This window comes from Leptonotus elevatus, chromosome 14, assembly GCF_054856555.1.
Source record: "Leptonotus elevatus isolate MCC_2025b chromosome 14, RoL_Lele_1.0, whole genome shotgun sequence".
Classification (NCBI taxonomy): domain Eukaryota; kingdom Metazoa; phylum Chordata; class Actinopteri; order Syngnathiformes; family Syngnathidae; genus Leptonotus; species Leptonotus elevatus.
The window spans coordinates 1,165,033-1,187,489 of NC_141252.1; the positions used below are offsets into that span (position 1 = coordinate 1,165,033).

Sequence of the window (22,457 nt, forward strand, 5' to 3'; positions counted from 1 at the left end):
TCATCTCTCCCCTTTTTTCTGTTTTGGGGGGTTAACATTATTATGATTATTTTTGGTGGGTGTCGTCCAATGGTAGCCTCGGCTCCTTCCCGCGCGCGCGCGCGGTCCGACGACGTCATCGTCCTCATCAGCTGAGAGGAGAAAACCTGCAGCGACGCCAGCGTTGAGGACAGTCGTCAAATTATTAGGGACGCGTGCGCCGTAGAAGCGAATAACGAAGGTGAAATGCGAAATAAATGCCAGCGTTACTTAAGATTTTATTCCACCAGGTTTCCTAGGAGGAGGGGGAGGGGGGGGGGGTGTTCTCATATTTTGCCAACATTGGAGATGTTGCCGTCTAAAGGTGAAGGGTGAGAGGATGAGGCATTCAGTGACTCATTGCAAAATTGTTGCCTTTTCCGTCCACATTTTCTCTCCACCTTCGTATTTCTCCAGCTTTTCGTGTTCCTTTTTTTTTCCAGATGCTGCTATCAGTCGTTTGTCCGTCCGGATCTGGAAGTCCGACAAGATCTCGGGCCTGGCGCCTTCAGAGGCGTCTGCAATCTTGATTCTGGGACCTCCGGTCCATATTTGGTACAGATGTTCCAGCGCACTATTTTTGTGACCTGGTTGTGCCGCTCCATGTTTGCCTTGTTTGCAAAGTCGCGAGTGAGTCTGGATTTCCGGGCTACTTCTTTGTACAGCCTGTACTTGGGGTCCTGTCTGATGTGGTCGATCCCTCTACTGTCTTTTGTTTTAGGGTTGCCATGGTTACTGCCTCTGGCGTGTCTTTCAGTCCAGACATTTCCAGTCGTTGGTATGTTTTCTCAATGTCAGACACTCCTTCCGTTTGTTGACGGTAAATGCCATGCAGGGGCTTGCCTTTACATGGCAGCCCATCTGGCTCCTTCTCCTTACTTGGCTCCAACATGTTGTCTGAGGCATTCACCAAGCATCCCTTATTCTTGGAGGCTTATTGTTTCTTTTCCTGGTGCCCATGACGCCAGGACGCTCCCTATTCCGCGTCCTTCCGTTTTGTGCACAGCTTCAGGATGCCGGACTTGGGGTGGAACCATCCTCTTGCAGTGGCCAGGGTATTATGCCGGCGGGGTATCTGATTACTGGCAAAGGTGTTCAATTCCTCCTCATGGTTGCTATTTGCCTCTGGAATTCCAAGGTATTTGTACTCCTACAAAATAATCCTCCTTAGGCTTTCTTGTAGTCCATCCGGGTAGTGCCCAGGTTGGTTCTTCTTCTCGTTCTTTTTTTCAAGCGTCACACCTTTGCTTTACTCCGCTAAGAGGCTAACTCCTCTCCGGGTTGTCCTTGCTTTGGCCTCGAGCCTTCTCTTCCACGGGGGTGGCCTACGCTCCTTCCCGTTGTTTTTTCTCGTAGCCAATCATCTCTAGGATAACTGATACCGTTGCGTAGATTGGGCCGGTTAGCCTTGGCGATGTTCTCAGTAAGGATGCTTAGCAGTGCTGCGTTGACATCATCAAGAAGGGATTCTGGCAGGACTTCTTTTCAATAGCCTTGGTCTTCTCTCTCAGGCCAATTGCTCTTGTGTTGGGCTATTCTGGTCGTGGGGCTTGGAACCCATCCATCCATCATCTACCGCTTATCGCTCAGGGTCGCGGGGGCAGCAGCTTTAGCAGGCAGGGAAGCCCAGACTTCCCTCTCCCCAGCCACTTCAGCCAGCTCCTCCGACGGGATCCCGAGGCGTTCCCAGGCCAGCCGAGAGACACAGTCTCTCCAGCGTGTCCTGGGTCGTCCCCGGGGCCTCCCGCCGGTGGGACATGCCCGGAACACCTCCCCAGGGAGGCATCCGAAGCAGATGCCCGAGCCACCTCAACTGGAGTAGCGGCTCGACACGGAGTCCCTCCCGGATACCCTGCGGAGGAAACTCATTTCGGCCGCTTGTATCCGGGATCTTGTTCAAGCGGCTTGGAACCCACTCTTTTCTATTTTTTCCTTGTGTCCTGGGTTCTGGCTCCCCCTTGCCGTAGTTTCTTTGAACTGCCGTAGCGGCCATGTATCCTTTCTCAGGCAGGTTACTACCATATAGTAGCACTCCATCACTTTTTGCTCCATCAATGCCTTGCTCCTCTTCCAGAAGCCCGTTTCTCACCAGCGTGTTCTGGTTCCCGCAACACCTGACGCAGACCCTTGTTGACCCAGGCATTTCAGAACTAGTTTGGCCCAATCATAGAAGGCAAATAAACGGATTGATTTAAAATGTTAACAGATCAAAAATAGTAAAGAAACCTACTAACTTTCGCTGTCTGATCAAAAAAAAAAAAAAGAAGCAAAGACTCCTTTTGATTCTCATTTCTAACCAATCCAAAACAGCAAACTCCCACGTTAAAAAAACTTTCAGGGGTTGTTCCTGTGAGTCAGAGCATAAAAAATGAAGTAAAATGAATACCGTGCTCGTCTTTCATTAATACTCGTCTTTAATTAATACTTAGACTGCAAGCTCTTTCCAATTCATTAAACGGGATCAATAATGGATGCTCGTCAAAGCCACAGCGAAGAATGAAACCGTCTCGTGCTTCAGCAATTGCGGTTAGCTGTGCTCGCATTTTTGGGTTAAACGCTTTCTTTTTATCCACAAAATAAACAACAAAAATGTCAACATTTTTGTTTATTTGGGAAAATAAACTTTTGTTTTCAGATCTTAAAATTTAACCAAAATATTTTTGTACGAAAGTTAAACATTTTTTTTGTAGCTGTTTTTCATTTAATTGGTAAAAAAATTACGATTTTTCTTTGGTTTCAGTTACGTCCAAATTTGGCCAAAAATTATTTCACCCCCCCCCAAAAGACGGCAGCAAAAATGTGGTACTTCTGAAAAAACAAAACTTTTTCAGTTGATTTGGTCCACGTAACCGAAGTTTTTTATTTTTAACATTTGAAAAGCTATCAAATTTATATATCTTTGTGAGTCAATTTTTCGGTTTTGTCCTATTTTGCCAATAAAAAAAACAACTTTTCCGATGCATGTCATTCAACTTGGGTGAGTTTTTCTGAAGTCCACCAAACGTATTTTAATATCTGAAAAACTACAAAATTGACATCTTCAAAAACCTCAAAAATGTTCATGATTTGACAAAAAGTTTTGTTCAAATTTTGCATTCCCCAAAAATAATTCCAATTTTTATTTTTATATCTGGAAACATTTCTAAATTTGCATCTTTGTAAGTGAAAATTTGACAAATTTTCATCTTTTTATCTTACCGTTCCCTTTTTCTTTTAAAGGCTTTGTCCAAACTTTGCTTGTGTTTTAATAATTAAAAAAAACGTTATTTCTGAAAAAACAAAGCATTTGATTGCATGTCAGACTTATGCAAAATTTCTTGGCTGTGGCCTAAATATCATCATCATCATCATCATCATCTCATCTCGGTGGCGACTCGCGGTCCGGCCCATTCTTCTTTCCTCCCCCCCGCGGAGTTGTGGGCGTGGCGGGCACGTTTCCGTCCGGCTCATCATGTGCAGAGTGAAGCGAAAGAGCCGCGGGGGGCATTTGTTCCGCGTGGACTCCCCCTCAGCTGCCAAACGTCGGCCTATTTTTAGATGCCGGCGGAGGAAGCGCGTGAGATGGGAAGCGGACCGATGAAACCGGAGCGGTGTCCTCGTTCCTCCTCAGCCTCTTCATCGCGGGCATCCTCCGAGAACAACGGAGGAGTTCGAATTAGGGGTGGAACGATTAATTGATTCATCCAAAACTAATTCCTTAACTATCAACTATTATAACTTTTATTTTTGTTTGAAAATACATTTCAAGTAAAAATTGAACATTGAATTTGTCAGCCTGTGTTGTTGCCGCGCCTGATTAACTCATTCACTGCCATTGACGACTATAGACGTAAAAAATTCATGTGAACTATTTTTATTGTTTTAACATTTTTTTCATTTCCTTTTTTATGAAAACCTAGAATTTTTTTATTGTACATTTATAACAGATATAAAATGATCATGCGATTAATTACGATTAAACGCCCCTTATTTAAATTTTTTATATTAGGCCCGTCCAGCGATTAAATGTTTTAATTGTAATTAATCACATGACTTCACTAGTTAACTAACAATTAATCACAAATTTTATATCTGTTCTAAATTTACAATAAATTTTTTCTAGGTTTTCATACTCATGTTAGCAAAAGTGGATTAAAAAAAACCTAATAGAAATAGTTAAAATGAAGTTAATATTTGAATGCATTTCATTTTCCAATTAACTCATTCACTGCCATTGACGGCTCTAGACTATTTCTAACTATTTCTATTAGTTTAACTTTTTTTTCCTACTTTTGTTAATAAGAGTATGAAAACCTAGAATTTTTTTTATTGTACATTTAGAACAGATATAAAATTTCTGATTAATCGTGAGTTAACTAATGTATAGTCATGCGATTAATTACAATTAAAAATGTTAATCGCCTGTTGCCCCTGATTTTTAGTAATCTATTTTTATAATGAATTTATGGCAGTGAATGTGTTAAAAATGAAGTGACAGGCCTGCTTCTCTACTGATTATTTTTTGCATACAAATGTTGTTTTCATGCGCTTCAAGATGGACACAAATTGCCAGCAGGTGGAAAAAGCATTTATTTTGTTAGATTTGAGTAGTGATGGAGAAGCATGAGGAGCACAATCCCGCCACCTACTGGCAGACATGCTCAATAAATTAACAAGGGAGTTTTTTTTTTAAATATAGATTTTAATATACAGTGATACCTCGACTTAAGAGTGCCCCACCTTATGAGTTTAGTTAAGAGGTATTATTTACACACACACAAATTTGGCCTTGAGTTGTGAGCAAAAATGTTACTTCTGATTGAGCTTGAAGAATTCCGCCACTTGACGGGAATATCAAGACTTCACAACTTCTGACTGACTTGCTATCTTAAACTTGAGATACAAGCGCTGTATAGTGGGAAGTGGCAACCCATTTGACAACCAGCAGCAGTTTGCCAGGTATATTATTTTGTACATATTTTTCAAAAAATATACTTTTTTTTCTGGAATAGATTAACAGCATTTCCACTCATTCAATGGGATAATTTTTTTTTTTAATTAGTGTTTTGACTAGAGTGTGATCCAGCAACAAATTAAACTCATATCTCAAGGTATTGAAGGGGTGTGTCCTAGCTCTCCGGGGTCGTCTTCATGCGCTGCTGGTCCTGGTACTCCCGCGAGTTCTCCCCGGGCCGGGGGCCTCGAATGTTCTTCCAGTCGTCCAAACTGACATCCTTCATCTTCTGCTCCGACAAAAACAAGATGGCGGCGGCAGAGGAGGAGCAGAAGCAAACGTTTTTTCAGCGCAACGCAGCAAGGCTTCTTGTAGTTTCCTCCGTTGTTACGGATACTTTTTTTTTTTTAACCTTTATCAAAAACGTTTGTTTCGACCCTTTCTGTTCTTTAGCAATCAGCAGTACAACGTGGATTGGTGGCGGAAAGCGGCATGGGTATTGATTAGCAGAATCATATCAGGAGCGCCACGCAAGCAATATGATCACCGTGCAGCCAAAGTAAGTTAATACATTAAAACGGTATCAGCGGCGGCCAAAATCCATTTGTGGCTATTGACGAGTTACAATCCAACACAAAATTACTAAAATATGCAAAATATCTGATAAAGCCGATTGGCGGAAACTTGAAAGTCTAATCATTATTACTACATTTTCTGTTGAATATTTTCATTCTCTAATGTCATGTAAAAAAAAAAAAAAAAAAAAAAAAAAAAGACAATACTTGGCCAAATCGATCAAGTTTGAACACAATCGTGTTTCCCCTCCATCTTATCTCCTCACCTCAAACTCTTGCTCTAACATGACCGACTGCGTCTCCGCGTTCACTTTGGCCTCCAGTGAGGGATCCAACTGAAACCACACAAAATAACCAGATGAGGTATCAGTACACTTCATTGGCTAGTGATTCTTAAAGCGTGGTACGCAGGCTCCCTCTAGTGGTACTCAAAAGAATCACTGAATATTTAAGAGTTTGTTTGAATTCTACATTTTTGTACAACGCATATGCGTTTTATGTTTAAGAACTGTTTGTTTAAACTTTTTTTAATTCAACTTCTTTGTGAAATACATTTTCATTTAATGATTATTTAGGTAAATCTTTCCATTGCCTTATCTTTGCTGCTTTTAAATATAAATGTGACTTTTTTTTTGTGGGGGGGGGGGGGGCTTTCTGTGAGCATGTGACACATCGGACTGCTGCAGTTAACGCTGAAAAAGTGGCGTACTTTCTTTTTGAGCTTCTGGGCGTCGTAGCGAATCTGCGTGAATTCCCGCAGGCCGAAAGAACCGCCGGTCACCATCAGCTAAAACCATATAAAAATTCAACAATTAGATTTGACTTTTAAAAAAATATATATCATTAATAATAACAAAATCACAAATATGCTCAATAATACCACATCAAAATACGGTCATGGGAAAAAAAATTACGAGAGCACCCTTTGTTTCTTCAGTTTCTTTTTCATTTGAAATGCTTTGGACAACTAAAGTCCCATTTTAATCCCAACTAAAACTCTTTTTTTTTCTTTGATTGCATGTTATTGACTCTTAGTCGTCTTCCTTAAATTTGTTCGCCGCCATTCTACGACACGGGCTTTTCATAACACTTCATAATAAGCACGTTGGCGAGATGAGCGAGGTCAGATAACATTATGTTTTCTTCCCTAGCAATCAACTGCTCTGTAAGAGGGTATTCTTGTTCTGTCTGTTTTATTGTTGCACATGCACTGTTCCACATCACTTCGTTATATTTCACTAAATTACATTTAACACATATTACTTCTAAGCGAGCTAACATCTTCCCACCGCATTGACAAAAGATGCAAATAAACATACATGCGCATACTTACGAGCATAGGCACTCCATATCTAAAAGTCTTGTTCTTTTGCAGTGCGTTTAGGCTAAACATGATTCCTTTTCTGATTTTTGCTTTTTTTAAATGTATCTAAAGGTCCATGTTCGTGAATGCCAAACAAGCAGGTTTACTGCTGGGGTGCACTTCCACGTCCGGAGTGCTGCGAATATTCCTAGATCTCCTACGTGACCTATTCAAACGTTTTTATTTCTTTTGACTATCAAAATATATGTAATAAATAGTTACTAATTATTATGAATGGATATAAGTCCCATTTAATCCAGTAGACGTCCGACTAGAAGTCCAAAGAAGAGGTCACAGTTGCAGTGTTGGTCCGAACCAGTTAAAAAACCCGGAAGGCTACGAATGCCTCATAAAGTAAGGTTCCACCAAACTACCTGGCAAGTTTTTGTGTCTTTCTCCAACAAACGAGCAAAAATAAACAGATGATTAATTTCACGTTCCCTAGTTAATTCAGTAAACAATCCCAAAAATAACTCTTTCTTACGTCAATTCAAGAGTAGCTACTTCCATCTTTGGTCCGACGCACTAAAATGTCCGATGTTAGGCTGCGAAGAAAATCGTGTATTTTCTTGTACGTATTTTGTTTCAACCCTTGGCTGTAATTTTATGATAATTCAGTAAACGTCCAAATTTGTCAGCCACTAACGTGTTGTTGAAGTTCCCAGTTTTTAATTTCCCTATTGTTTTAGTATTTTGCCAATAAAGCAATATATTTGATCGCCAAAGGCAAATTTACAAACCAAAATTAGTTTTTTTTTCTCTCTCAATAATTAGACCACCATTTATAATGCTTAATATTTGCTTAAACTGGATACTTTCGATATGGTGATTTGTCAATATGATTCTATTTCTACATGAAAATGCAGTATTCAGTGCTACTTTTGGTCACAATTTATTTTTTTTGGCACAAAAATGACTCACAAAAACTCATACGGTACGTGTTCACAAAAGTGTCACATTTAGTCAGGAATGTGTTAGCTTGTGTTCTATTGCTGTATAAAATAGCAACCTTTTTTTTTTTTTAAATGTATACAGTATTAAGGTAGCTCATACTCCCAGTTAGAAGCCCGATCTAACAATGAGTTCCTAGGTAATATATACAATTAAAAATACTGTATGTTATTTAAAGCCTTGGAAATAATGAAATAGTCAAAATATATATTTATCTTAGCACCGTATGCTTTTCCCATGGTATAGACATTAAATCTGGAACACAACTGTTTGATAACGGGAACAATGTATTTGATGAATATCATGATGTTAGCACCCCCCAAAAAATCAACAGAGAACATGAAAGCAATTTTTCTTTATTACAACTTCCATCTCTCACTCTCAACCAGGTGAAGAAAAATACCTTGCTTTTTTTGTTCAGTATCATAAAATATGTTCACTTTATTCCTTTATGAATGAGGACAATGACAAGAAAATAAAAACATAACTTGTTTTCTCTGTGTAAACTGCTTGGCTTGGGGCGGCAGGGGGGGGCGCAAAGGAACAACACAACTTGTGAGGAGGACAAAAAAGATAAGGCCAGAGACGTACAAAAAGAAGCGGGCAGGTGGAGGGGCAGAGCGGCGGAGAGAGTTCAAAGGTCGCTCTCGCCGTAGAGGGCGGTGGAGAAGGACATGTAGTCGAGGGCCCCCGGCACGCCGTCGGGGCCCGTGTACGGGGCCATGCGAGCCATGCAGTACTCCGCCTGGTCCGGGGGCAGCTCTCGCCGCAGCTCATCCGCCAAGATGTAGTTCTGTTAATGGCCACACAGATTTTACTCTACATTTTGAGGCACATAAACTGAACAATTATGATATTTACACATAAATGTTTCATTATACAGCGTTTCCAACTGATGTACCTTGTCTCCGGCCAGGACCTTGAAGGAGGCCATGACCTGGTCGGCCGTGTCGGTGTCGGCCGTCTCGCGCGACATGAAGTCGATGAAGGCTTGGAAGGTGACCACGCCCATGCGGTTGGGATCCACAATGCTCATGATGCGGGCAAACTCGCTCTCGCCCTGCGATACGCAAACATCCACAACACGTACATAATTACAATCATATAATTATTCTGCATGCGGAATCACTGGTTTAGGAAGCTTGACTGCTAGTTGTTTAGTTAGCTAGATAACTAGTTATCTAGTTGGTTAGTGTATTGCAAACCAAATGGTACTTTAACTTTATTTACTCAGCTCGTTAGCTAGGAAGCTAGTTAGCTAGAATACTATAGCTTTCTAAGTAGCTAACCCTAGCTAACTTGCTGGGTAGCTCACTTGCTAGTTCGTTTGCCTGGCAGTTCAATTAAATAGGCAGCACCATTTCTAGATTGCTTACATAGTTATTTAGATTATCAAATACTTACCTAGGTAGTTTGTTCATTAATTACTGCATTGATAGCTACTGAAATAATGATCTAGCAAGATAGTTAAATTAATTATGTGGCTCGTTAGTCTGATAAGTAGTTGGATCATTATTTTTGTTAGCATGTTTTATGGATAGCTAGCTAAATATATATTGCTAGCTGTTTGTTGTTTTAGCTAGTTAATTGATTGTTAGATAGCTAGTTAATCGTTTAGTTAGCTTGTTAATTTTCTAGGTAGCTCAGTGGTGAGTTGTTAAGTTAGCTAGTTATTTAGGTAGCTCACTAGTTATTTGTTGATTTATTTAGTTGCCAACTCGTTAGATTAGAGTAGTTATCTCGCTTTGAGTCACAAGCATGGTCAGAGGACAAATTTAACTCATATGTCAAGGCACCACTCTAAGTGGTACGGTAACGCTCTTGTGTACAACGCGCGTGTTACCTGCTCTCGCGGCCTCTCATACACAGCAACCAAAAACTGACAAAGTTTACCAGGTTGTAACCAACGGAGATAAGGCAGGACTTGAAGTCGTCGGCGTCCATCACTCCCGTTCTCTTCTACAAAAGGGACGAGCGATGGACGGGAAGGGAAAAAAAAAGAGAAAAAGGAGACGGAAGCAAAAGGGAAACCGTCGGAAGAGAGGACGAAGGGAGGAAAAGCAGGGAGGAAAGGAAAAAACAAAACAAAAAGGTGAGATGAGTTAAAGGAGTACCTGCGCGTCATTGGCGATATCGAAGCCCAGGCTGATCAGGCAGGCCTTGAACTCCTCGGCCCCCAGCGTGCCCGAGTGGTCCTGACGTGTGTGGTGGTGGTGGTGGGGTAGTGGTGGGCATCGGGGGCCATGCAGCGACACATAACAGCCGTGACAGCCACAGGACGGGACGGTGGGGCGGCGGCATTCGGACAACAGCGCGAAGGCGATTGACGGTGAGGTGTGGGTGATGTCATGCATTGTGGGGGGAGGGGGGGGTGGAGGCACGTGTGCATGTGTTTGGTGGGTGGTGGCAGGAAGGCATGCAGGAGACACACAGAAAACAGAGAAGACAGTGCATGTTGGTTAGCATCTGCAGGGTCACGCAAACTCACACACACACACACACACACACACACATGCAGGCGCGCACAAACACGCACACACATCCATCCATACACATATGTTGATTGGCCAGGGCATTCTCAGGCGTTAATGTGCAGTGCGTACGGGCAGGCTCTCCGACCGCGTGGTGACCCCGGCGGCGTCATCATTCATTGATGGCATCTTCTGCTGCCACGAACATAGAGGGACGAGAATTGCGACTGACCCTGTCAAAGTGGTTGAAGGAGGCCCTGAACTCGTTGAGCTGCTCCTGGCTGATGCCTTTGGCATCCCGCGTCAGGATCTGGTTCTCGATCTCGTTGATGGTGCGAGCGATGGTGGTCAGGAGCTGCTCCCAGCCCACGCGGATGTGCTGAACACAAGACGCGGACACAAAAACGATCACTTGGGTTCGAGAATAATTTGTATTTATTTTTTATTAATTAATTAAAAAAAAAAATTATTATGACTTTTACATTTTTATATATATATATATATATATATTTTTTTTTTTATGTGCACGATAGTGTGCGTATTTCAATGTGCAGCGATTTGTTTATAAAATGTGCTATAGAAATCAAGCGGATTGGATTGGATGGACTCCAACGCTAACGTTAGCTTCCTTCCGGCTACCTCCATGGTGTAGTTGGTGTGCTTGTTGTCAAAGATGAGCGCGGCCTGGATGAGCTGGTGGTCTCCCTCCAACTGCTCAATCTTGGGCATGTAGTTGACGATGCTCTGCTCATACTGCCGCAGGTGTGCCAACTGGTCCTCCAGCGTGCCGTGCAGTTCCATTGAGATGTAGCCGATTTCCTGCACGCCGCACGCAACGGAGCAAAATATCAGAAGGAGAAGGCGAGGTTGTTCGCTCGCGGTCTGGCCTTCAGGCTGACCTCCATCTTGGTCTGGATCCAAGGCCCGATGACGTTGGCCTGGCTGGCGAACTGGCGACGCAGACGCTCGTTGTTCTGCTGCCGGGCGTGCTCCTCGATCAGGGCCTGGTCGCGCTGTGGAACCAGCTGTCGTACCTGCAAGGACACGTCATTATTAACGAGGGGTGTCAAAATGAGTGCGTTCTTTGAAAGTTCCTTTAATGGCACTCATTTTTTTTTAGCGCGATTAATGACCGCCCCTTAATTGGAAAGTAAGTCCTGGGGGAATTCCAGTCGCAACGCAGCAGACACGTCTACATTAAAATTTAGCAGTAATACATTTTATAATAATGCATATATTGGTGGAGACTGGGTTCATGTTGTATTTTACAATTTTTAAAATGTGCAGAATTTGCACAAGTTGCTTTATGTTAAAGATTAGATCGCTCATAATATGAAAAGAAAAATGCACTGAGCTGTCACCATCTTGCAATTGCAATTATACCGTCTGGTGGCAGATAAAATGACCTCAACACAAATCAATATCTCACTCGTTTTTTACAGTACAGTTTTAATTTTAACTTATTTTGATGAATTATTATGAAATTACTGCATCAATGCCATATTTCTATTAGTTTAACATTTTTTCCTACTTTTATGTAAACAAGACTATCAACTTTAAAAAATAGATTGTACATTATATTGTACATTTAGAACAGATATAAAATTTGCAATTAATCGTGAGTTAATTATTAAAATCATGCGATTAATTGGGATAAAAAATGTCAGCCATGTTTCTATTAGTTTAACATTTTTTTCCCACTTTTATGTGAACAAGACAATGAACTTAGATTTTTTTATTGTACATTTAGAACAAATATAAAATGTGCGATTAATTGTGAGTTAATTATTGAAATAATGCGATTAATTAGGATAAAAAATGTCAGCCATGTTTCTATTAGTTTAAATTTTTCCCCCCACTTTTATGTAAACAAGACAATGAACTTAGATTTTTTTTTATTATACATTTAGAACAAATATAAAATGTGCGATTAATCGTGAGTTAATTATTGAAATAATGCGATTAATTAGGATAAAAAATGTCAGCCATGTTTCTATTAGTTTAAAGTTTTCCCCCCACTTTTATGTAAACAAGACAATGAACTTAGATTTTTTTTATTGTACATTTAGAACAAATATAAAATGTGCGATTAATCGTGAGTTAATTATTGAAATAATGCGATTAATTAGGATAAAAAAAAATTGTAATCGCCTGACACCCCTATTATTAATCCATTCAGTAAGTAACAAGCACTTCAATATCACTGTAAATGAATGCAAATGAGCGCAACGAGCGCTGTGGTCACCTTGTCCCACTTGCCGTTGACCTCCTGAGTGTTGATGGTGGTGTAAGGGTTGATGCCGGACATGTTGACGTTGTACGTCTGCATGATCTTGGCAATCTCATTGTGGATGCCCAAGATGGCCTGGCGCTCTTTGTCCGCCTCGGGCAGCGTGGCCTTGAACTGCTCGTGGGCCGTGCTGAGTCCCTGTGGACCACAAACGTACGGTAACGTGAGAATAGATACCAAAAACTCCTCAATGACGACTTGCTGTATTGTATTCTCACTTGGATTTCCTCAATGGTGTGGACTATGAAGGAGTCCTGCAGGTCCTCCATGGCACCCTCCATCCAGTTGTTGAATGGAGCTGCTCTCTTTGCAAACTCCAGGTACAACTGATCAATAGTTTCCAGAAGCTTTTCTGTTTTCTGTTGGAAGTCGGGATTGTTTTTTTATTTTATTTTTTAAACATTTGATCCAAGGAAACAGCTTTACTCGACAGCTGAAGTGAAGTGAGACTTAAAAAAAAAAAAGTATTTGGGCCATTTCTATTTGGTGTTTATTGACTAGACTGGAACAATAAAATCAAAATATTTGGGTGGTGTCCACTTTTAAAGGACTCATGGAAATGGACAAAATGACCCTAAAATGGCCGCTTCAAACCAAAATGGCAGACTTCCTGTGTGGTTCTGGGCTACTTAAGACTTTTGTTGGTCTACTCTAAATTTCGTATTGATAAGTTTAACTGACTTGGGGAGACTGAATTTTTAAGAACCAAGCCGAAACAGTCCCTTCAAATCACAATGGCAGACTTCCCGTGTTTTTCCAGACTTCAAACCAAAGTAGCAGACTTCCAATGTCTTTATAGACAAGACTGCCAAATGTCATGGTACTAAGTGAATTGTATTCAGCAATGAAATTTAGAGAAACTTTGGAGGGGTATACTGCATGTTTGGGATTTAAATATAATGAACTCACCTGCAGCGCTTCACTGCGCTGCTTGGTCATACCCCCAAGGGCGTCCCACTGGTCACAAATTCTCTGGCAGCGACCGTTTACACTTGGCGAGTCGTAGTAATCCAGCTCGCTGGAACACAACAACAGAACTTTGGTACAGTGACGTCACACGTGCTTCCTTCCAGGTGGCTAAAGCTCAAGCTAGCTCTGATGTAGACAAAGCCTTCTATATCTATATATTTGACCTAAGCAAAGTTGGGCAAAATTGGGTAATTAAGCTCTTGTGACACTGAAATGGACCGAGCACTTTGGAGCTAATGTTAGCCAGCAGGCTAGCTATTATGTTTTGCTTAATTGCCCAACGACAACAAAATGTTTTATGTGCCATTGGGAAAATGTCTTCCAGGTTTGGAAATGGCTACAACATCGTGTGATCGCTATACAATTTACAACATTTATTCTCCTCGCACACAGATTCTGCTGGATTCATTCAGATTTGTTCAAAAATTGTTTGAAAGAAATTGAAAAACCACCCAAGAAGTACAATTGTTTCCAAGCCGATAATAAGCCTCGCCAGTGTCTTACTTCAACTCCTGCGCGATGGCGGCGATCTGCTCCACGCGGTCTTGATGGGCAGCCAGGTCGCTCTCGAAGGCCTCGTGTTTCTTCAGCAGCGCCTTGATCTCCGACAGCGACGCCGTCTCAAAGTCTTTGCGCTGCAGCATCTCCTCCTTGCCTGCACGGGGGGGGGGGGGGGGGGGGGCAGAGAGACAAGACCGTCACAATCTAACGGCAGTCCCGTTAGTGATCCAGCAGAGGGCAGTGTGGTGAAAAAAAGCTTACGTTGGTGAAGTGTTAAAGCTCCCAGTACTTTTTGTTAACATTTTAAAACAAAGATAATAACCGACCACCACCGAACATTCGCACCTTCCATATAATGCGAGTAGCACTGGAGGCATTGTGTGTGAAGTGCCTTGCCCAAAGACACAACGACACATGACATGGGGAGAGCGGGGATCGAACAGCCGATCTTCTGGTTACTCAACGACCGCATCTAACCTGAGCCACTGTTGCCAATGTCTATTATCTAAGATCATTAAATACAAGACATTTTGAGCTATATATTTTTTTGAAAGTTTGTTCAAAAGAATCTCTCATATATTTTCATGGTTCAGGCTTTATAAGGGTTAATTTATTGCAAATCTGAAAAGCAGTTTAATAAACACGCTTAAAGGCATGACCAAATTAAGTGTTGAAGTTTGTATTACTCAAAATTTTGACAAATATTTTCCTCTTTATTAGGAAAATCAGTGCCAAATATCGGTTATCGGCCTCCTTGATTATTAATAATCGGTATTTGCCCTAAAAAAAACACGTACTGGTCTACTGCTAACATACAGTAAATACACTGAAATACTGTACACAAGTTACTGTAAATGATGATAAATTAAATTAAACGCATTAAATACTAATTAAAATAAATTTTTAAAATATATTTAGAAGTCCTACTTACATTTTTCTTTTGACTCTGTATTATTATTACTACAGTATCATAAAACATTAAATATAAATGATAAATATTAACTTTGTACTTGAAGTTTTGAGAGCTTTAAATTCTTGGCACTGCCCAACACTAAAATGGTTTTACGTGAGGCCGCAAATAATTCAGTTACAAGCTGTCATGAAAAAAAAAAAAGAAATAATAAAAAAAAAGAAATAAAAAAAAAGAATAATTCCCTTGGTTTCTTCTCCCACTTCCTTACCTTCTGTCCAGCCTTCGTGGATGGCCGCTTTCTGGCGGAACTTCTCAGCCAAGTGGTCCAGTCTCTCCAGGCGGCGGATCTCGTTGAGGAGCCACTCCTCGTAGCCCTTCTCAGCGCCCTCCAGGTTGCCCCACGCGTTGTTGATGTCCTGCGAGGAAGACGAAGTTTCAATCTTTGAGCCAAGTGTGACTATTACCTTTACATTATTTTAATGTTGGTTATTATGGTGCTACTCGGAGAGCTGCGATTTCTTTTTAGGCGCTGCTTGAACGAAACCCACCGAAACCATCTGGCCCTCAGAGGGCATGAAGGCGGGCCGGTTGCTGAGTCTCAGTTTGGTCTGCAGAGTGTTGAAGTTGATCTCCAGCTGGCACTTCTCCTGCACTTTGGGCGGCTTGTGTAGCCGGCGGTAGTCGCGAAAGTCCTCCAGCTTCTGCTGCATGGCCTGCATGGTGTTATCGGGCACGCGGTTCTCCAGCCATGGGATGGTGCGGCGGATCCACTCCAGCAGCTGAAGCAAAATGGCGTGCGCGCGCGTGTGTGTGTGTGGACAGAGAAGGGTTGAGACGCATGCAAGTAAAATGAAGGATGGTGGTGGAATGAGAGGAAGTGGGACAAGTTGATTTGATGTGTGTGTGTGTGTGTGTGTGTGAAATAAAAAGAAAAATAAGAATAGAGTTAATGCCTGATAAAAATAAATAAAAAAATCACCCTCTTTATCTCCATTCAATCTACAGTGGAACCATTAAAACTGAATTTGCTTCAATCCCCGATAAATAATCCAGGAACATTTCTTTTCCAATATGTACTATAAACTACTTAAATACACTTGTTTCTACTATTGTCTATGTGGAGCACAAAAACCCCAGGGTGAGTTAGGAGGTGAGGGGTAGCCGGGTTTGATAACGGGTTGATAAAGAAATGGAAGGAGACATAAGAAGTGTGTGTTGGGGGGTGGGGGGGGGGGGTCGGGGTGTGCTCACATCACTGGCCAGCTTCTCATAGTCCGTCATCAGCTGCTCATTCTCTTGATTGACGGCCAGCACCTTGCAGATCCTGTTGGCCGCCGTCTCCGCCTACGACACCAGACGCCATCGTCATTATAATCGCCATGGTTATATATTTTTTTTTATGCCAAAAAAAAAAGAAGTTCCGTCCTTGAAATTCCCAACAGAGGAGCCAAACAGTGCAGCAAAAGTAGAAGGAAAGCTTGTGGATAATGTCATTCCATTGGCCGCGTCATTAGGTACACCTACGCAAGCCAATGAGAGCCAATACAAGAGCTGCATGGAAAAATAACACTCTGTCTGATTGATTCTATTGCTTGAGCAAAATTGATGGCATATGCGCCGCTATAAGGTCTTCCAGCTAGGATAATAGCAATAACAAATGCAAGTTAGAATCTAATGAAAGAAAAAAAAAAAAGTCAAGGAATTAATTATCAATCATCCAGATTTTTTTTAAAAGAAAAAAAAAATCCCTTTTTACTCTTTGAATTAAAAAAAATATATATATAAAAAAGGATAATGATTTAAAAATAAGAACACTGTAAAAAGTGCTATAAAAATGTTAATTAAAATGTGTATTGGTTGTCCCCCCTCCCCCCCCAAATATTGCACTTTCATTTTTAGGTGTAAACATTTGGAACACCTCAGTATGATTCACGTTCACGGTTGATTCTTGTGTTATAATTCCACACACACGCCAAAACTCTGACCAATGGCTAAAACGTCAAGCTCATCTGCCACCTTGAACATGTCCTTTGCATCATTGCGGGAGGAGCGGTCGCCATGACGACAAGTCGTCCAGGAGACCGGAAAAACAAAGATCCTCTAGTGGATCGCTCGAGTCAAAGCGACATGCAGTGGAACGTACTGCTCTGTATTTATCAATATTTACACACTAGTCAAATTTAGACAGGCGACACGACTCCTTAGAAGGAAAAGCGCCCTTGTTTAGAAAATACCCTGACAGCCGTTAACATCTGCTATGCGTCACTATTAGTGACCTAACATAGTCCACTAAATTGTCTATTCTTACTTTTACTGAACTACAAAGGACTTTTTTTTCTTTTTTTTAAACAGAGGACTATGTCAAATTATAAAACAAAGATAAATGCACCACTGGTATATTTAAAGCCACACATCTCAGACTTTGAGTTTGCTAGCTTACTGCTAAAGCTAAATAGCATCTATGTTGCAGGCTTGCAGCTCTATAATATTTTTAGGGATTGGATTGAACACAAACACAAAATATTTTTTTTTGTATTGTGTATTTTTTACTTTATAAAAACATGACACAATAACAATTAAATATAATGTAAAAAATTTAAACAGTATGTGCATCCTGATTTAATGCTTCAATCCCATTCACCGTGCTGCTCCCTAATGGTGTGCATGCCTTGGCCACTGGGAGGCAGTATAATATAGTCATGCAGGCACCAACAAAGAAAATAGTTTTAAAACTATCATTTGATTTAGTAATCTGCTGTAACATTAGACATTTTTCGCAGAGGATAAATTGAGGCAAATTTTTAAATGTTTAAATATCTAACACTGGCGACGAGATGGCTTTATACAGGGTTCATTTTTGATTCTTGTTAAGTTTTAAGTGTTTTCTATATCACTATGTGGACGACCGCATAGCTTGGTCCAGAGCCTGCATTTACGTTTTGGTTTGTTTGTTTTTAAGAGTCAAATGACTGCTTTGTCCAACAAGAGCATCCCAAAATCTGTGGTTAGTTTTGATTTTGCAGTTTTTGCCACATAGCTTTTATCCATGGCGATTTTTGGAGTGTTTGGAGTGTTTGAGCTGCTCACCTTCTGTTTGCCCGAGAAGGCATGGTAGTAACACGACACGTAAGTCATGACGGCCTTCTCGTCTGGCCTCAAGGTGCTAATGATATCTGCCACAGGAACAGGAGGAGGAGGAGGCCACAGGAACAGAGGAGCAGCAGGAGAAAGCACAGGGAGGAGAGGAGAGAGCGTAAAAGTGTGCAGAGACAAAAAAGGGCCAGCAGGGGGCTTAGTCTCAAGAATCTCCAGTTTGCCTGCTGTTAGTTGACATGCCAGTGGATAAATTAAGTAGCACTACACTGCCAAAGATTAATCGTGAAACAATGTGCGACGATTAATTTGGAGAAGATATGTAACAAAAAAAGTTACGCAATACAATGAAACTTAAGCATTTAAAAGACACCGGGACCACCGTTTTGGTCTGAGGTGTGTTAAAAGTGAATTTGTTTGAAACGGATTGGGGCTAGCAATCCTAAACCAAAATCTTCATATAGTCGAATATGCTTGCAATGCTTTTATTTTGTTAACATTTACTCCATCGGTGATCAAAAGAGCACCAGTGGCTGTTTGTCCTTGAATTACAATTCGTTGTAACTGGCGGTAGTAAGTCTATATTAAATTAGCTAATGATGTTTATGTTACTACAAAGTACTTTCAGGTCTTGCATTTAGCTTAACTCAAGTGACGTGCATAAGTATTTAATCTTAGCCACAGTGGCCCCTGGGCTCTGAAACAGTGACAGTATCAATGTGACGAGGAGCCGCCATCTTGGCGGAATTTTGTCATTTGCACTTCAAATGCTTGTAAAATCCCCCATGGCAGATAAATTCATGAGAAAACAATTGTTGACGAAAGTACATGACCTGTTCTACTGCCTACACTGTTCTTCTCATGAATAATGTTTACGTTTTTTTCGGACAAGTGACGCAGTTTGAAAATTTTAAGAAGCATACTTGGGAATTTTATTTGTGGATATTTTCAGCTGAAACTTGTGAGCTAATTGAGAAACGGGCTCTCCGAGTAGCAGACAAAATGAAAAGATCGTTTGGAGCTGCGGACGTCCGTACAATAACGTCAAAGTTGTGGAAAATGTTGCCTTTGTGGGTAAGTACTGACTTAGTTTGCGGTGCTTATAGAAGGTAGTAAAATGTAACTGTGTAGTCTTGTGGGTTTTTTTTACCAATACAGAAGCTAAATGTGTTGAGAAATACTAAAATTATATCGTTTTACGGTAATTTAAAGGTGCTTTTCTGACCAGATTTTCCACAGGAAAAAAACCACACAATTGCGTTCCCCCCAAAAGGCCATTTTTCCTCCCCAACGCTTCATCAGATTTTCAGAGTTGTAAAGTGTAGTAGTAGTGGCCATTCCAACCAGTCTCTGCACATTTAAATTTTTGGGGGAAATCCCGTGTTGCTAATCACAGCGAGGCAGACCAGAGCTTTCGAGACAAATCCCATGATCCCGTCATGCATTTTGAAAACATGCAGAGTGAGTGTGACCCCTGCAGGGAAGCTTGTGCACTGCAGAGAGAAAGTGTTAGGATAACACCTGAGGGGTAAAAAGACAAGGTGAGAATGTGTGGGTGTGGAGGAGGAGGAGGAGGAGGAGGAAGAGGAGGAGGAGGAAGGAGACGCTGCATCCACGGGTACCTTCTGGGCGCCCGAGAAGGCGTGGTAGAAGCTAGACACGTAGGTCATGATGGCCTTCTCGTCCGGACGGGCAGTGCCCACAATGTCTGCGGGGGAGGAGGGGACGGGGGAGAAGAAAAGGGGATAGAGAGAAGGTGTGGTGGAGGGAGGAGGGGGGGGGACTTGTCATTGAGGAGGTTGAGCTCAGCATCATCGCCACACATCAATAAGCCCAGATGTGCTTGGAAGGGAGGATTTGATTTGTTAAAGAAACACAAAGCACGTCTGTGTGAATATATATATAAATAAAACCAAAAAAAACCCACCTGGAATATATTATGCATTTTTTCCCACAATTTAAATAAAACAGTTCCCACACATCAAAATCGTTAAAATACACTTTTTAGACCCTCTTACTGAAATTAGCTTGGTTCAAGAGGGCGGTCCTATCTCACTTTCAAATATACTTAAATGACAGATTATTAAATGAATACATTTGGAATAACACATTGTCTAAATGCTAAATTTTGTATACTAATTGTAAAAAAAAAGAAATATATGTAATTCAATCAATTCAGTGATTACAATGCTGTATCGTGCGTGATCTCAATTTCTAACTATATTTTATAAATCAAAATAAATAAACCCCTTTGACAACTCTGCTCAACGTGTGACTTTGTGCCGCATATTAGAAGCTGATCTGTGCACACGGCAGCTCTGCTTAGCTTTTGGCTTTGACGTCGTTAGAGTCTTTCCACGTAGTCCGCTAGAAAACGGCGGACTTTAGCTCAGCCTAGCTGCCAAATCATAATCATTGGGAGGAAAATTCGGTGTGGAGGTGGGATTATGTAAATTAGGGTAAATGTGCAATCGAGCACTTTTTCCACAATTAGCCAGCTAATTGTGGAAAAAGTGCTCGATTGCATCGAGGATGACATTTTGAAGCCACTTGCAATGCTAAGCTCGAATATGTTCACATTCGGAGGTAACGGTTGATTGAAGGAAAACATTTTTTTTTCACCTTCTGCGTCCAACATTTTGGGAATATCCAGGTACTTCTCGGCCACATCGAAGGCTGTGTTCAGGTTGGTCATGGGGTCGTCCTGACGACAGAAAACCACATTGTTGGAATCATCCAATATGTGCCCCCAACCCCGTGAGAGTCTGGCCCCCTTTGCAGTCTGCATTGTAACAAATTGGGCCTTGGCGGAGGTCTGCGCTCTGCTAAGTGACATTCTATTGTAGTGGTGTCGTGCGTCCTCTCACCTTGCGTAGTTTCCCGTAGTCGATGAGCTCGGGGCGGTGCCGATGAATGAGCGCACAGAAGCCCAAACCATCTTTCCAGCTGAAGACCAGCAAGAGAAAAGGAAACGTCACATTAGAATAAATCAAAAAGAAGACATCATTTTATTCATGTTTAATACAATGATAACGCAATAATTTTGCTCACAGTAAAAAATTTTTTTTGATTTTTGGGGGGGGATTTTTCACATGTACTGTTTCTGCCATATTGAAATCCAAACGTTCTAGTAAGTGTACCAAAATTACCCTGAGATAGCGCCAGGGCGATTCCTCTCTATAAACTCATTTGGGAAAATATTTCAGAGAAAAACATGCATTAGATTTGAGGCTTAATAAACCAAATGACTGCAAACAACTTGTGTCTTTGATGAACACATGGAAATGCTTTCAGATCTAACAAGTTGATAAAAAAATATGCGCTGAAGGACACTCTGGAATCTGATCATAGAAAGAGAAACTGCTTCAAGGGTTTGTTTGCGTGTGCTCTGAATGGAAACTTTAGAGTTGCTCACTCTTTCACCTTCTAATGCTTTAACTCATTTTATAAGTGTGCTTCCATTGTTTTTTGCATAGTATCTGACGTTTTATCGTAATGAATAAGATTAAGTAGAATTTTTTTTTAACAGAATTTTGGGATGATTTGTGACTGATTCAAATCGCCATGCAAATCACAAAGCGTTATACAGGGTTAGTTCAAATGTTGGCTTTTTATTTTTTTTTAAGGGTTTAAAATAACTATGCAGATAGCCACAGTTAGTTAGTTTAGATTTTTGTATATTTTTGATTGACGCAAAACAACTACGCAGATGGACTGTATAGCTTCATCCAAAGTATTATGAAATAATTGTTGAGCATTTTTTTTTTTTTTTTACTGCTTTGGAATCGCAAAGAAGGCCTTCAAACATAAAAAGAATAAAAAATAAGCTATTGTTTGCTCGTCTGCTTCACATCTCAGGTGTCCCAGAGACCACATCAAAAGGGCCTGGACCCCCTCCCACGTCTGACCCTTCACGCTGATATGACTTCACCCCCCACCTTTCTTCTTCTCGCCTTTCATCCACAGGTATCAATGATTCAACAATCTGGCAAAACACACATACAGTACAGCACCGTACAGTACAGTACTCCATATTGTTTTTTCCCCCCCACTTTAAACCCTCGTTCCAGCATTATGGTAACTAACACTTGCTTATCTATTTGCGTCATCTTGTATTCATCTCATCGCGGGTTAGTTACAGTTCAACTTCTCATCAATTCAAGCCAAAAAGCATGTTTTGTAAAAACTTGAACCGCATAGCCAAGAGAGAGATAATTAGACGATGAAGTCACTTGCGCTGTCAAACCGTTATGAAATGTTGCCTTTTTTTTATGTAGTGTGCGCGCGCGTGTGCTTTCAGTTAGTTGAGTTTGTCTGCTTAGCTAAGCTGCTAGCCGGTAGTGTTGCCCAAATAAAACAAATCAATAAGTGACTTTGAAA

General features: G+C 41.1%; 2 protein-coding genes across 8 annotated transcripts in view; both read right to left on the minus strand.

Annotated features, from left to right (window-relative positions):
• Window positions 1–4,366: 4,366 nt before the first annotated feature.
• cox16 (cytochrome c oxidase assembly factor COX16) lies at window positions 4,367–7,416 on the minus strand. 3 transcript variants are annotated; one of them, XM_086095452.1, is made up of 4 exons: window positions 7,264–7,393; window positions 6,236–6,313; window positions 5,793–5,861; window positions 4,367–5,240 (listed from the first exon to the last, which is right to left on the minus strand). In XM_086095452.1, exons 2-4 carry the CDS (start codon window positions 6,308–6,310, stop codon window positions 5,127–5,129), a joined length of 258 nt encoding a protein of 85 aa, XP_085951578.1. In that variant the 5' UTR covers window positions 6,311–6,313; window positions 7,264–7,393; the 3' UTR covers window positions 4,367–5,126. The 3 variants fall into 3 exon arrangements, with proteins under 3 accessions (XP_085951578.1, XP_085951577.1, XP_085951576.1); XM_086095451.1 differs by having other exon boundaries at window positions 4,368–5,240; window positions 7,374–7,416; XM_086095450.1 differs by lacking the exon at window positions 7,264–7,393 and adding an exon at window positions 6,860–7,228 and having other exon boundaries at window positions 4,372–5,240.
• Window positions 7,417–8,180: 764 nt separating this feature from the next.
• Window positions 8,181–22,457, minus strand: part of actn1 (actinin, alpha 1) — a 35,688-nt gene continuing 21,411 nt past the window's right edge. The window contains exons 6-22 of one of the 5 annotated variants that reach the window (XM_086095767.1): window positions 20,945–21,023; window positions 20,700–20,781; window positions 18,072–18,157; window positions 16,236–16,328; window positions 15,533–15,763; window positions 15,253–15,400; window positions 14,075–14,225; window positions 13,511–13,619; window positions 12,820–12,960; window positions 12,557–12,739; window positions 11,211–11,345; window positions 10,951–11,130; window positions 10,544–10,690; window positions 9,955–10,035; window positions 9,734–9,799; window positions 8,742–8,900; window positions 8,181–8,633 (exon numbers count right to left, since the gene is read on the minus strand). In XM_086095767.1, the coding sequence (XP_085951893.1) occupies window positions 8,475–8,633; window positions 8,742–8,900; window positions 9,734–9,799; window positions 9,955–10,035; window positions 10,544–10,690; window positions 10,951–11,130; window positions 11,211–11,345; window positions 12,557–12,739; window positions 12,820–12,960; window positions 13,511–13,619; window positions 14,075–14,225; window positions 15,253–15,400; window positions 15,533–15,763; window positions 16,236–16,328; window positions 18,072–18,157; window positions 20,700–20,781; window positions 20,945–21,023 (2,230 nt within the window). In that variant the 3' untranslated portion in view covers window positions 8,181–8,474. Of the gene's footprint in view, window positions 8,634–8,741; window positions 8,901–9,733; window positions 9,800–9,954; window positions 10,036–10,543; window positions 10,691–10,950; window positions 11,131–11,210; window positions 11,346–12,556; window positions 12,740–12,819; window positions 12,961–13,510; window positions 13,620–14,074; window positions 14,226–15,252; window positions 15,401–15,532; window positions 15,764–16,235; window positions 16,329–18,071; window positions 18,158–19,699; window positions 19,786–20,699; window positions 20,782–20,944; window positions 21,024–22,457 lie in introns of all 5 variants that reach the window. The other 4 variants (XM_086095766.1, XM_086095770.1, XM_086095769.1 and 1 more) reach the window with 4 other exon arrangements.

Coding starts and splice junctions, on each gene's coding strand:
- cox16 (XM_086095450.1), bottom strand. CDS start 6,919: ATGTTTAGCCTAAACGCACTGCAAAAGAACAAGACTTTTAGATATGGA. Junction 6,314..6,859: donor GATATGGAGTGCCTATGCTC/GTAAGTATGCGC, acceptor ATATGGTTTTAG/CTGATGGTGACCGGCGGTTC. Junction 5,241..5,792: donor TGTTAGAGCAAGAGTTTGAG/GTGAGGAGATAA, acceptor TTGTCGGAGCAG/AAGATGAAGGATGTCAGTTT.